This window comes from Boleophthalmus pectinirostris, unplaced genomic scaffold, assembly GCF_026225935.1.
Source record: "Boleophthalmus pectinirostris isolate CB_2022bp ecotype Guang Dong unplaced genomic scaffold, ASM2622593v1 HiC_scaffold_21, whole genome shotgun sequence".
NCBI lineage: Eukaryota > Metazoa > Chordata > Actinopteri > Gobiiformes > Gobiidae > Boleophthalmus > Boleophthalmus pectinirostris.
The window spans coordinates 15,722,055-15,735,334 of record NW_026571175.1 but is presented as its reverse complement, the minus strand read 5'-3'; the positions used below and the strand labels follow the sequence as shown (position 1 = coordinate 15,735,334).

Here is a 13,280-nt window from a genome sequence, read left to right as displayed (position 1 = left end):
AGGTCCAAATTACAGTATGTGAATGTGTGTACAGTCCCTACAATGTGATAAATACCCACCCTTGCATACAGAGGGGTGCGTCATAATGTGTGTGTGTTTAGAAAAGGGAAAAATAGCTTTGAGATTCATGAGTAAAGCCCTCTATGGTTCCAGCGCACGAGGGAGAAGGGAGAGTAGAGAGAGGACCAGCGCTGAGCCAGAGCGGGTTTTAAATGGTGTAATTAAATCATTAGACACACACACATACACATACACACACATACACACATACACAAACACTTCATCCTTCCTCTCCCCCTCCTCTCTCTCTCCTCCGATCCTCTCCATCAGGGGCTGTGCGGTGAAATGATGAATCTGTATTTATGGAAGAGGAGTAATTACATGGCTAACCTCTGAGGAAACCCAGGAGGACCAAAGGGTGAGGGAGGGGGCGCAGGGTGCTCAACCTCATTAGCACTGCCACCGCCCCATACGTGTGTGTCAGCCTACTGTGTGTGTGTGTGTGAGAGAGAGAGAGACAGATAGGCTACTGATTTCATATTTACAGCTATTGATGAGTTATATCAATCTGCATTATGCTCTCTTCATGTGGGGATTTAATGTTGACCTTAAAAGGGTGAATGGGTTTCAGATTTTTCAGTAGTAAAATGACAAGCTGTCCTTGTGCCTATATTCTGCTAAAAGAAAATAGCAAAATAAGAAAATAAACGCCAGAAAGAATTGATCTTAATGCTCACAAGACATAAAAAAATCTGTCTTAAAACTGACCATAAAAAATAAAAATGTGTGACGTTCCTAAGTATTTTTTTTACATTGTTCACTGAGAAATGGTTAGGTTATTTATATATTTTTTGTTTATTAAAAGTTGTCTTGTGAAATTATTTTACTGATTGATGCATCATTTGAGATAGACTAACAAGGGACTTTCTAGGCTGCTAAGCTCGTACTTCTGACATATTGTGTAATTATGAGATCGCTTTTCATCGCAGCTGCTGTAATAGGCCTGACACAAATGCGCCACAGTCTAAAACAAACGCGCTCCAATATGTCCATCTCCGAGGCTCCAGAGTACAGTAGTCTATTCTTCTCCACTAACATCTGTCAGTTTCCACTCCACGGCCCCGCGTGGCTCTCATCTCCGCCGTCTCTTATCCTCGTCAATCTCTGTCATTACCTGCAGCCAACAAATATGCATCCGTGACTTCCGCCGATAATCACGGCCGTTCCTCTGGGTCTGACCGACCATATCGATGCCCCTGGCCCATCTGCTGGGCACAAGCTCACACTTATAGGCTATGCACACACTACAGGTATCAATTATGGTAATGTGTGTAGCTGATACTATATAGAAGGCTTATGTAAGAAATACGTGTTTGCTGCGTAATTAATCCATTATTTACAATAATAAATAACAGTGACCACAGTGCGCACGCAGCGCACACTTCACAGGTTTCAGTCCTGTGGACACAGCGCACACGTGAGATCACAAACACACGCGCACGAGCATTAGCGCGCGCGCGCGCACACACACAGTCGACCCGGGCTAACCAATGCACTAATCGCCTGCCCCGGGCATAGGAGGAGCCTGGTGCTTAAGTAGGCTGCCAATCAGTCAGTCAGCTCCACATCCAGCAGCTCCCACGGCCAGAAGCACGCACCACTCAGCGCGCACAAGGGGACAAGGGAGGCTGACACTTTCTGAAAGAACTCTGGTGATTTAACCAGCCTCGTTGACTTCGCTTCTTGGGAATTGCTTCATTGTGACTTTGCCTTTTTTGGGAACGCTTTGCTTTTGGACATGTCTTTCCCTCAACTGGGATACCCCCAGTTTCTCGGTGCCTCCTCTCACGAGATGTACACCGGAGAGCGCCCGGCGTCTGCCAGGGAAGGAAGTGCAGATAGCGGCGTGAGCTCGCCCACCAACGCCGTAGCAGCTGCTGCCGCGGTGGGCTCTATGCTGGGAATGTACGCAAGTCCTTGGGCGCCTCACAACTACAGTGCCTTTCTTCCGTACAGCGGCAACACGGACCTCGCGCTGCTCTCACAGATGGTGAGTTTACTCACTGAGGGGTCAGATGTGACAGTAAACAGTCAATACAGTTAACGCGCCACTCAGGCACCTGTGCATAAAACTCTAGGATGCCGTTGGCACAACACGCCATAGGAAAGTGTTCCGGGATTGAAACTGAAATGATCCTATTTTGAAATTCGCGTGATTTATTTGTGATGTGTCAATTTAAAATGTCACAACATTTTTCAAAATACATTTAATGCTTTAATACTGCCCCATTTATTTTCCGTAATTAATTTGATATATTTTCAAAATAACAGACTTAATGTGCAAGTTTGTGGATTTAAACTCGTTTACAGTGAGTTCAGTTCAACTCACTTACAATAGAGCGTATGGAAATATAAAATATACCAAATACTTAATTAATTCATAAAATATAAATGTTAGGCATGTATGTTCCGTCTATTGTACGCTAATTTGCGTGACTTGTGTATTGATGTTTAATTACGCATGCTAAGTTACTTGTAACATTTAAAATCAGTGGCTCAACAAGTTGTGTGTCTGGGTCCAGGGCTCTCAGTATGACCTGAAGGACAGCCCAGGCGCGCACCCTGCCTCGCTCCCCGTGCACGCGGCTCAAGGCTTCTATCCTTACGGCCAGTACCCGTACGCGGACCCCAGCAGAACCAAGACCGCAACACGAGAGACCACCAGCACGCTGAAGGCCTGGCTCCAGGAGCATCAGAAGAACCCCTACCCCACTAAAGGAGAGAAGATCATGTTAGCCATCATCACAAGGATGACCCTCACACAGGTGAGACCACACAGCGAGTAAAATGAATTTTTGATTATTTATAACATTGAAAACAAAAGTAGTATTTTCTGTACATTCAGGCCTATATGATTGGAGAATTGGCTGATTGACGCCTAATTGGCAAATCTATTAATAGTTAATAAATAAAGTTAATAACGCCAATATGAAATTCAGGGAAAGATTCTAGGCAAAGGCAAAAATATTCCTTATTGAAACTATTGATTACAGGTATCCACGTGGTTCGCCAACGCTCGACGGCGCCTGAAGAAGGAGAACAAGGTGACATGGGGGCGCAGTGCCGAGGACCGTGACGGACGCATCTTTAGCAGCGACAACGAGGACGAGCCGGGAAAAACCGGCAGTGACGAGGACGAGGAGATCGACCTGGAGACTGTAGATCTGGAGCGACCGGAGGATCAGCCGCAACGGGGAGCGGATGAAGCACAGGCGGGAGGCCTTAGCAGAGAGGCCTCGGAGAACAGCAGAACTCAGTCTGGGGAAGGCCTCAGGGCCGAGAGTGAGGCCGGTGTTCCTCATAATAAAGCCGCTCCGGAGCGTTCTCCAAGCGCTAACGAGTGCCACAGAGCGCCACAGAGCAAACCCAAAATCTGGTCCCTGGCTGAGACAGCCACGACCCCGGACAGCACACCCAAAGCACCTGCACACGGAGCACTGGGATCCGCGGGACACCCGGCCTTGCTGCCCGGTCATGGGATTTACACATGTCATATCGGCAAGCTGCACAATTGGGCCAACTCAGCGTTTCTGAACGCTAATTCATTATTGAACATGAGGTCTCTTTTGGCCACCCCTTCTGCAGCCCACGCGCACCTGCCGCTCCATAGCGCGGTTACGGCTGCGCGCCATGACGCACGAGTGACAGCGCGGGGGCCAGGCACCTCAGGCACAGAAGACGACAGCGATGTGGAGTCATCAGGAAGCTTCAGCCCAAAAAGAGACGGTAGGTTATGAAAGGCCCCTTAATATCATTATTTATAGCGCTAAATGTTTATTTCTATAAAATCCACGTGAATTCATGAGTTGATCGTTTTTTCTTTCTTTCTCAGAGGAAGAGAGTGACCACAGGCCCGACTCAGTCAAATCCTCGTTCCAGTTGATCACTGACAGGTGAGTGTGAAATCTATTTGCTTGAGAACATGCGCTCTCTTCTCTGGTCGCTGTTCCAGCTGACTGCGCCCACATAAATCATGTGATTGAGTCCCATTTTAACGCTCCATCACACTCACATAGATTCATCCCGGGGGCCACATAAGCGCAGCTATCACCTGTGTTATAGAAATAATGAGCTGCCATTTATTCACGCCCACTGCAGAGCATCTAATGTGTGTCACTGTGAACATCGCTGAGAGCAGCGTTAGCAGCCAGGCGCCAGGGAGACAATGTTTTATACTCTAATGTTTGATTTAACCCCAGATTAGACACACTGTGAACAGTGGTCACATTTATATGTTATATTTACATGACCTGTGCTTTTTTCTTATTCAGACCTCACCATGGAGCACAGAGAGCCCTGACAACGACACTATGAGACAACCATGCATAAAGAAGAGATCATTTTATTTAACAAGAGCGGTTTATGAAGGATATTTTGTGGCAGGAAACCTGCCCTATAGTATTATTATAATTATTATAATTATTATTATGACTGTTTGGATATATTTCAAAAGTTGTTTTGTCGGATTTGCCTGTGTTCCCCTTGTTTGTCCTCTGTTGTATTTTTGTTCTTCCTTTTTATTGTGATTGGGATATCTGAGAATTGTAAATATGGGATATGGATTTGTCTTTAAAGAATATATTTTTTGGACACTAAATAAATGTCATTATTATTAGTCATCTATTTCAGATGAGTTTTTATTGGAGAAACTGCTCATAATTTCATTTATAATGAAATGTAATTTATTTTTAGTATAATGTTTTACTAACATTAGCTCTCCATATTTTCAAGAAATTCCACAGTATGTGCCTTTTTGGAAGCCCAAATATTTATTATTAAATATTATGTGCGCAAAAGCAGTAAGGTGTGCTCATAATTACAACTGCTTTAATTCCTTTCCTTTTGATGTCAACTTAGAAGTACTTTCGTCAGGAGTTATATTAATTGTAATGTAGATCTAGATTGGTTAGACTCATTCAGTATCATTTTGAATTGCTTTAATAATTGAAATAATTGAATGTAATTGAAAAAAAAAAGTCATTAATAATATTCAATAATTAATTGTATCTGGGCTTGAACTCTAAAATGTTTATGATCAATTATGTTCTTAATTGTGAGAAAATGACCAGCAAAAATCTACTTAATTAATAGCCTATTTTATTCTAAATATAGTAGACCTATTTTGTATTTTATTCTAAATTTGTCATGTGTGTTTTTTTATTTTTCAATTTTTTTTGTCCAAAGTAAACGATTCCTTGATTTCTACCTTTTCTTTTACCGTACATTTGAATGTATTTTTCCTATAAACTAATCATATAATATGATGACCAACATTTTCTGAAGTCACGGGTACACAGCCCGTGCTCCCGTGCTCCAGTTTGCTTCAAATGATCCATCTCTTGACCCTTACATCTCTGTGTCACGTCTCCTTACTCCTTCGCCAGGTAATTCGCGGTGTCAGCCCTCTCCTGAAGGAAGCCATTGAAATCCACTCTCTCTCGCCCAAAATCCCGCGACTTATGCCAACGCCTTGGAAGCCACTCGCAAACGCTGGGAGGAAATTGAAGCTGAAGATTTCCAGGACCTTGTGAATGTTCGCCTGTGCTCGGAGCCAGGCCCTGGGTGCTTTAATGTTGGATTATACCCCCTCTGTGCACCGCTGCCTCCTCTGAAATATGGATCAGACGGCAGGAAAAGGCCAGCTGCCGGTATGGGGCAGGCAGAGCGGCATGGGAGAGGAGAGGCAGAGTGTATCACCATCGCGCTCTTACAGCACAAGGCAGGGGTCCGGGGAGAGGGCCAGGCAGGGGGCTGAGCACTGATAATGCCAAGGATTTCTCAAAGTCCCTTTTCCAGCATTGTGGTCACTGCTTAGACTCGTTAATTTGGTTATGTGTTATAGTTAGGAGCATATGGGGAGCACTGCATAAAAAGCTTATTCCTTATTTTCAGAATAGTTCAGCTGTTTATCCAGCTTCATATTGATCAACAAATACATTTTTGTTCTTTTTTGATGTTAAACAAAAAGTCCCACCGTTCACAAACAACTGACAGTTTCAGATTTAAAAATTTGATGTGTCTCTTTATTCATGAAAGTTGACCATGGAGTTAAATATGATCACTGAATACAATCTTTTCAGTTTTGACAGTTTTCTGTAGTTTGCAGAACATTTTTAATGGAGAGGCTGAGAAAAATTGGAATTTGTGTAAAAAATCGCCTTTTTATTATTATTTTATTATTTTTATTTAATTTTATTTTCAGGCAAAATTGCTCAGCCATACCTACAACTCTATTTTCTACAAAATTCTGCATTTTAACTTTATTAATTTTATCTTCCCCAGTATTGGATATCTGTAGTAAACATTATTGGCCTTTAGAACGTTGTGATGTCATCTGAAACCCAACAATTATTAAACGAAGAAACACAAAGGTCACTAATAATTTACACATTTGTAAAATCATTTGTCCATAGTAAACAGCAGTCATTATAGTCTCAAGATTCTTAACAGTTCCCGAAATATCCTTCCCTGTATCCACTCATCCATTAGAATTGTATAGCTGTCCCAAACCCCATACCGGCCGGAGATGATGCAGTGAGACTGGAGTCATAACTGAAGTAGGAGCAATGTGGAGTGGATCCAGACACTTGAGGCCCTTATTACTTCCTGTGCCAACTGTGACAGACTGCCACCACACTGCTGTCCCATACACACCGCCCAGCCTTCAAACTACCCAACAATATGTTATTCTTTCAAACTTGGAAATCGACTAGCTTAGCGTGATAGGGCTGAAATCACATCAATGGCTTGTTTCATCACTTATTGCGTCCACAACATGTTCGGATATGAAAGGTGGTGAGCAGACTTTGGATGAGAATTCTTTGGCGAGAGTGACTTGAAAGTTCTACCAAGTTTGGACTATTTTTTCTTGCACCAAAACTTTGTCGACCAGAAATAGAACAAGCTACAGTTATGTGGGAGGAAAACATGCTTTATTTAGAGACGCCATGAAGCCTTTTCCAGTTTTTTGTCATTGGGAACCAAAAACATCCAAGTTCTTTTAATATGCATTTTAAGTGTTTTCACTTTTGTTATTTTATATTTTATTTAAATACATAAGATCAAGAAACAGTGCCAGTTTCAAAGCAGTTGTATTTCTCATAGTTCTGGCAAATGTCTCTTACACCTTGAAGTATAAAGCAGCTATTTGTGCACAGAAGAAATATTGCTTATATTTTTGAAATGCTATTGTTGGATGAGAACCATTTGGAAGCAACAGCCAGTGAATATTCCTGGCAGTTTTTTCCCTGTGGTTCAACATCTCTTCAGGAGTATTACTAGTGTGGTTCATCAGACAGTTTCACTTTGTGGAAACTGTCTGACCTCGCAGCATTAAGATTTGTTCGCTCGACTGTAGGCGGGTACTTTTTTATTTAACCAATCACCTCTATTTAGTCGTGACGTATGTAAAGCGCCGCCAACTGGGCTAACTGGTATATTAAGCTTTTAACAAATCCCGTAGGAAGAAGGGCAATAATGTCTTTCCCCTTGATAAAATTCACCAAACATTCTCTTTGTTTTCCGGCTTTAAATCCTCGATCTCTGGAATCGTTGGCAACACAAAATGTATGGCTTTGTCTACACCCATCTTGACCGCTTTGTTTACTGTTGTGCTGTACCACAAAAAGGGACCCAGTCATCGCTTCATAGCTCTTCACTGACTGGCCAGTGCGCGGTCTTGAACTTCCAGGGTTCTTGCAAACCATCCAGTGTATTCCGATTCCTGACCTAGTCGCTGGAGAGAAATAAAATTGAGCGGAGGCACTAGGTGGCGCCACCCTGGCTAGGGTATTATAGCAATACACTTGAAATACTAACTTTTACAGTGGGTGAGACTAAACGTTATTTCAGAAACATGTTCTTTGCAGGCCCTTAAATTAACCTGAATTTAACAGTGTCTAAAATAATGATGCTGAGATGCTTTGTATACCCACACCAATGCCATTTTTAAAAACCTGATTTCATTCTTCTTAGGACTCACATAAGGTTAAAATGTGTGTAAAAAGCTTGAATGTCAAAAACTACCATTATTAGCTGTTGATACTAAATGCCTATAGAAATGCCCTAGCCATGAACAGCCTAAAAACTGCTGGGTCAGTATGGTAGATACATGGACATCTGATTTGAGTGTCAGAATTTGTTTAAATGAAAGCTAAGTTTAGTATTTAGCATCCTTAGCATCCTATAATCTACAATGGCAAGCTGGAAAGTATAAACATATAAAAAATTATTATGATGTACATGTCATAAATGTTTACCTACATAAACCTTAAAGACACCCTCCTGACAACACAAACTGCAATGACATTTTCCTGTTTCCTCAAACTTGATAAAGAGGCAAAAGTGAACAAAACATGTGAGTGACAAGCGGGGATTATACTATAGTTGTGTTTCTTAAAGTGCAGAATATCCTCGCTTCACTGGTGAGCCCCTCAAACTCTCAGTGTGAATGGAGTCTTCATTGGCGCTTTAGTATTCTGTTATGGGCCCTTTGGTGCTCCCTAATCCCTATTAAAGATCCAGATTATGAGCTGGATTTGCCTTTGATTCTCCTGTCCCACTGCTCCTTTCTGCTCCACATTGTATTTACGTATGTGCCTTCCTCTCTCCTGCACCCTTCGCTTGTCAGGACTTTAGACAATGACGGACTCCATGACATCCCCCCTACTCTCTTGTGGGACTATGACCACATGTATGAGCTACCCTGGACATTTGAATAGATTTGTTTAAGGTGGGTGAGAGTCGGCATGGGGGTGAGGTCCCTGCCACTGCTCCTGCCACAGCCCACATATAATCAGGCTTATGTAAAGATGATGTGCTCTTTTGACAGTCATCAGCTCATCAGTGATCCAATCAAGGGCCCAAATCTTCCATTGTGTGAGCCTCAAAGTGCCTGAAATCCGCTTGTGCAGGCGAGAGGGGCCTACACTCTTTATCCTGCCAATCACTCCTGACATTCCTCCCACTGTTGCCATGGCCCAGGGTCAGAGGTCGTGAAAACATAGAACATGAGCTGACTCGGGGAAGAATAGTGAAGAGCTCCGAAAGAGACTCTCAACGCAACTGGGCCATTGGTCGGTGAAGGCAGGGGGTAAATGCGGACAAGTTAGTGGTGTATAGCCCCGCTGAGAGGGCGACAGAAAGAGACAGAGCAGGTCAGTGGAGGAGAGAAGGATGGAAAGACAGTGAAGAAGAAGTGGATGAGGAGGTAGTGAAAGAAAAAGCATGGAGATGAGAAAAGGGCAAAGAGATGTGTGGAGAAACAGACTTAAAGAGCAACAGTGTTTGATTGCCAAACAAGCTTTAGGGAGCATGACCTCCAGGGGTCAAGGCAAGAAAAGAGAGGACACAAGTGAATGCCCCTGTAGTGGAATAATGAACTGCCACATTGTAGTTTTTAAATTTATATGGTGAAATGTATATAACCTTGCACATATAGAAACAGTTTTGTTTTTGAAGAGTGAAAAGTGAAGAGAATTAAGAGTGTTCCCATGAATCAGCCATTATAATTATTAGTAGTTTAGATACTGGTGAAAAAGGACCACTACAGACTTTTTAAAATACAACATGTGCACATCACAAGATAAAACAAACAAACAAACAAACAAACAAACAAACAAACAAACAAAACATTGTTCATCACTGGCAAAAAATAATTATAAAGATGATTACTGTTTTTTTTTTAAATAATATAAGTTACAGATACACTTTAGATACACAAAATTACATTTTTAAAAAAATCAGGTAACCATTTCAAATTTAACGTTGGATCATTTTTGAGATTTTTGACAGCTGAATGATGACAAGAAATACTGAAGAGAGATCCAGGCCAAAATGAACTTAATTGAGTGTATATTCAGGATGTTTCCTGAAGGGCCTCTGTTTTTACAATCAACCAGCTACTGCATAAGACAACAATTTCTTATGGATGTGAGCACATACACAGACAAAATGTCATTGCAAAAGTCCAGTATTTGGGTAATACGGGCAATCGCTTTCATCTCAATGCATAATCAGTGTAACCAACCAACTAATGTCAGTCTTCCAAATGTCCTCAAAAACACTGCTAACTTAGATGTTTGTGTGTGCAAATTGTAATTTGAGATGGAAATGTACCACCCAATGTAATGAGCCTAATGCATGTCATAGCAGGATAAGCAGGCCACTGGGTTAAATCTGTGGTAAAGTCGTCAAAAGAATAATTTTCTGTTGCCAGTGTCGACCTAAATGAACAAATGTTTAGCGACAACCAGATATCATAGGGAATTTAGCCCATTCACTGTTCCTCCATTGGGATTAGTAGAATTAAGCGTTTACACAAAAAAGTAGTATCAAAACTCATGTGTAATTCAACGTGTCCCACAATGGCCAGTTTACCCAGTTTATTGTGTGGTTGCAGCTGCGAGTACCGTACAGACAAATAGCAAACATTGTCAATGAACTAAAAGAGACAAATTTAATATACACTGCGGCAGGGTGGGAGTGATAAGTCTGCTTCTGTTGTTGTAGCCATCCATTCATGACAATAATCTGAGGGAAGGAGCAGATTAGCGGAGAAGAGAAAGTTCATAGTTGAGTGTTCGCATCGCTGGTTCTTTTCACAGACTCTGGGACAATGTTGATCCATCGGTGAGTGTGGAGGAGCCCAGCGCAGAGCAGAGCTGGGAGGGTCGTGAAGGGCTGGGAGGCTGGCTGTGTTTTTGTTCAACATCCACATGGATCACACAATAGAGTTTTAGAGACAAGTTTATCTCAAGGCTTTTGGTAGCCTACTATGAATTAAGGCTACATCATCTTGTAAAGTATGGAAAAGAGTATTTTGCTAAACATTTAGTAGCAGTTTACATTTGCATATAGTGTGCCCTTTTATCATTTTTCACAAATTTGATTTGAAAGATGAAAGTGTTTTAGACAAACATACCTCACAAAAAGACATGTGTAAACATTTTCTAATGCCAGATTTATAAGTGTAACAATCTGAAATAAGTTCTACTCAATCTTCAATCATTCATCAATCTGGAATTGTTCCCATCGATATCATTCTGGACTCCAGGACCAATTATGGCATTAACTGACTAATGAGCAACAGTTACATTTTGCAACAGGACTATCCCCAGGGCCTTGGTGTTAAAAATGTTTTTGTCAGATATGGTTGTATGTGACTTGCTTTTTGGCCTGTGCTGTAAACTGGAAAGGCCTTTTGAAGTATAGGTTAAAACAGTGTTTAGTTGATTGATTAACCCCAAATTAGACAATCCAATAATATTTTGAGATGTTACTTTTGAATCTGGTTTCTGACTGACTGCTAAACTGCTAAATGTTCATAATTCTCCAGCATTATATGAAACCAGTGCATTGTCATTTCTGTGCATATAGTGAAACCTTGTGTACTCATGCATGCACTCGGGGGATAGTGGGGGATCCCTGCCAACTGTTTATCTGCTCTGGACACACTCTCACTGGGGGAGAGCAGATCTGGTTTCCCCTGTCACAGATGCTTACCCAGCTCTCCATTAGCCCTGTGATTGGAGTGGACATAGACACCCGGCATCCCTGCTCCCATAGGGGCAATCTGAAGAAATGATTGCCCTATGTTATCCACCAGGGACTTTCCACGCTCCCGAAAGAGGCTCTTAATCGACTGTTATCGCATGCAGCTCGGCGGAGCACATTGCCTGATTTTGAGCTGGAGTTGTGGATTGATTCTTTGTGCAATGGCGTTTGATGATACGTGATCAGTCATGGCTCACAGTGAGAGGCTCAGGGGAGAGGCAAGCTGCTTCTGATATGGAATTACTGCAGTGTTTACTGCTGATGTGACAAACACAGGAGGAGCGGAAAATGAAGATTGATACGTCAATTTGGACTGGATGTTTTTAGATGTTTAAATGTTGTTCTCTCAACTGTTGCATGGAAAGGGTGTCCTATAACAAATGATATGTTAGTTGTCAAGAAAAGCATTTAATCTAGATTTGGATATAATGTATGTGAGATAAGGTATGCATTGTTAAATAAAATATAATACACAGTAATACAAGTATTTTGTATACTTGTACTTGGAAAGGTATAATTCAACACAAATGCAAACAATCAGGTATAGATTTGTAGCCTTTTTGTGGTTTCTAAGCATGGATGCTTTATATATTACTATTATTATGTTTAATCACTTCAAATTTTGCCATTGTGTATTCTTGGTATCGGGAATTATTCCATATAATTTCACAAAGCAAAGCTAAACAGCTCTTACATCATAGGTTTCAGACCTTGCAGAGGATAGTTGATCAAGTCTGAAATGTGGAGTGGAAGTCTAATTTTATGACAGCAGAGGCCACTAGAAACATTAAAACCTCAATAATGTACAATCATTTTAACTGGCCCAGTGAAAAACTCCAGACTGAGATCCTTTAATAGGTCTGGAGTTCACCAAGGGCAATGTGTCCAATACAATAAATAGTTGGAGTTGCAGGAGGCACATCTTGCACTTTGGATGAAGATATGTAGAGTAAACATTTGCACTGTAATCCCAGGGGACTGTGTTTGTGTGGACGATGCTGGTGGTCAGAAGGATCTTGGGAGGTCCAGCTCTCAGATGAAACATGAAATCTGCTTGCGCTCATATTCAAACAAGTAGGGCTTGTCTTTGGTCAGTCACTAAATTGTAGATGATCTTTTGACCCGGGTCAATAACTGCAAGGTGAGCTCACGTCCATAGACACACACAATCACACACTGGGCAGTCTTTGAATGGACCTGTAATACCCAAGACCACCAGAGGGGGGCAGCTGAGCTCTAAGGAGCAGCCATAATAGTGATGGTGTCTCTTACCTGGAGTGCTCTGAGAACAGATCCCACGTACTCTAACTGTAAAATTTATTTCATTGCAGATGACCTGATGTAAATAGCACTTTGTTAAATTCAAATGGCAGCTAAGTGTAGGCCTACAGTAGCCTTCAGATCATATTGTACAACTGAAGAAAAGGTCTTCATAATAGCTTGCAAATTATAATATGAGTAATATTATTATTACTCAGTTAGATCTCTACTACAACATTGAATCACACTGTTGTTGACTGCATCATTGGAGGGAACTTAATTGCAAAATGACACCTATGCTTCTGTTAGTGAACAGAAAAAGTATCAAAAGATATAAAAAAATGTGTATCTTAAATTGAGTTCTAAAAGACTGAAGAGAGCTAATGAAGAGATAACTGCTATGAGCC

General features: G+C 41.6%; 1 protein-coding gene across 1 annotated transcript; it reads left to right on the top strand.

Moving 5' to 3' along the window:
• The first annotated feature begins 1,798 nt into the window (after positions 1–1,798).
• irx1b (iroquois homeobox 1b) lies at positions 1,799–4,374 on the top strand. The gene is made up of 5 exons (XM_020932821.2): positions 1,799–2,050; positions 2,583–2,825; positions 3,054–3,786; positions 3,893–3,953; positions 4,332–4,374. Exons 1-5 carry the CDS (start codon positions 1,799–1,801, stop codon positions 4,372–4,374), a joined length of 1,332 nt encoding a protein of 443 aa, XP_020788480.1.
• Positions 4,375–13,280: the final 8,906 nt, after the last annotated feature.

Bases quoted from the DNA above. Each gene is read 5' to 3' on its own strand.
- irx1b (XM_020932821.2), top strand. From the start codon at position 1,799: ATGTCTTTCCCTCAACTGGGATACCCCCAGTTTCTCGGTGCCTCCTCT. The intron at 2,051-2,582 runs GTGAGTTTACTC...GTCTGGGTCCAG, and splicing joins TCGCGCTGCTCTCACAGATG to GGCTCTCAGTATGACCTGAA. The intron at 3,787-3,892 runs GTAGGTTATGAA...TTTCTTTCTCAG, and splicing joins CTTCAGCCCAAAAAGAGACG to AGGAAGAGAGTGACCACAGG.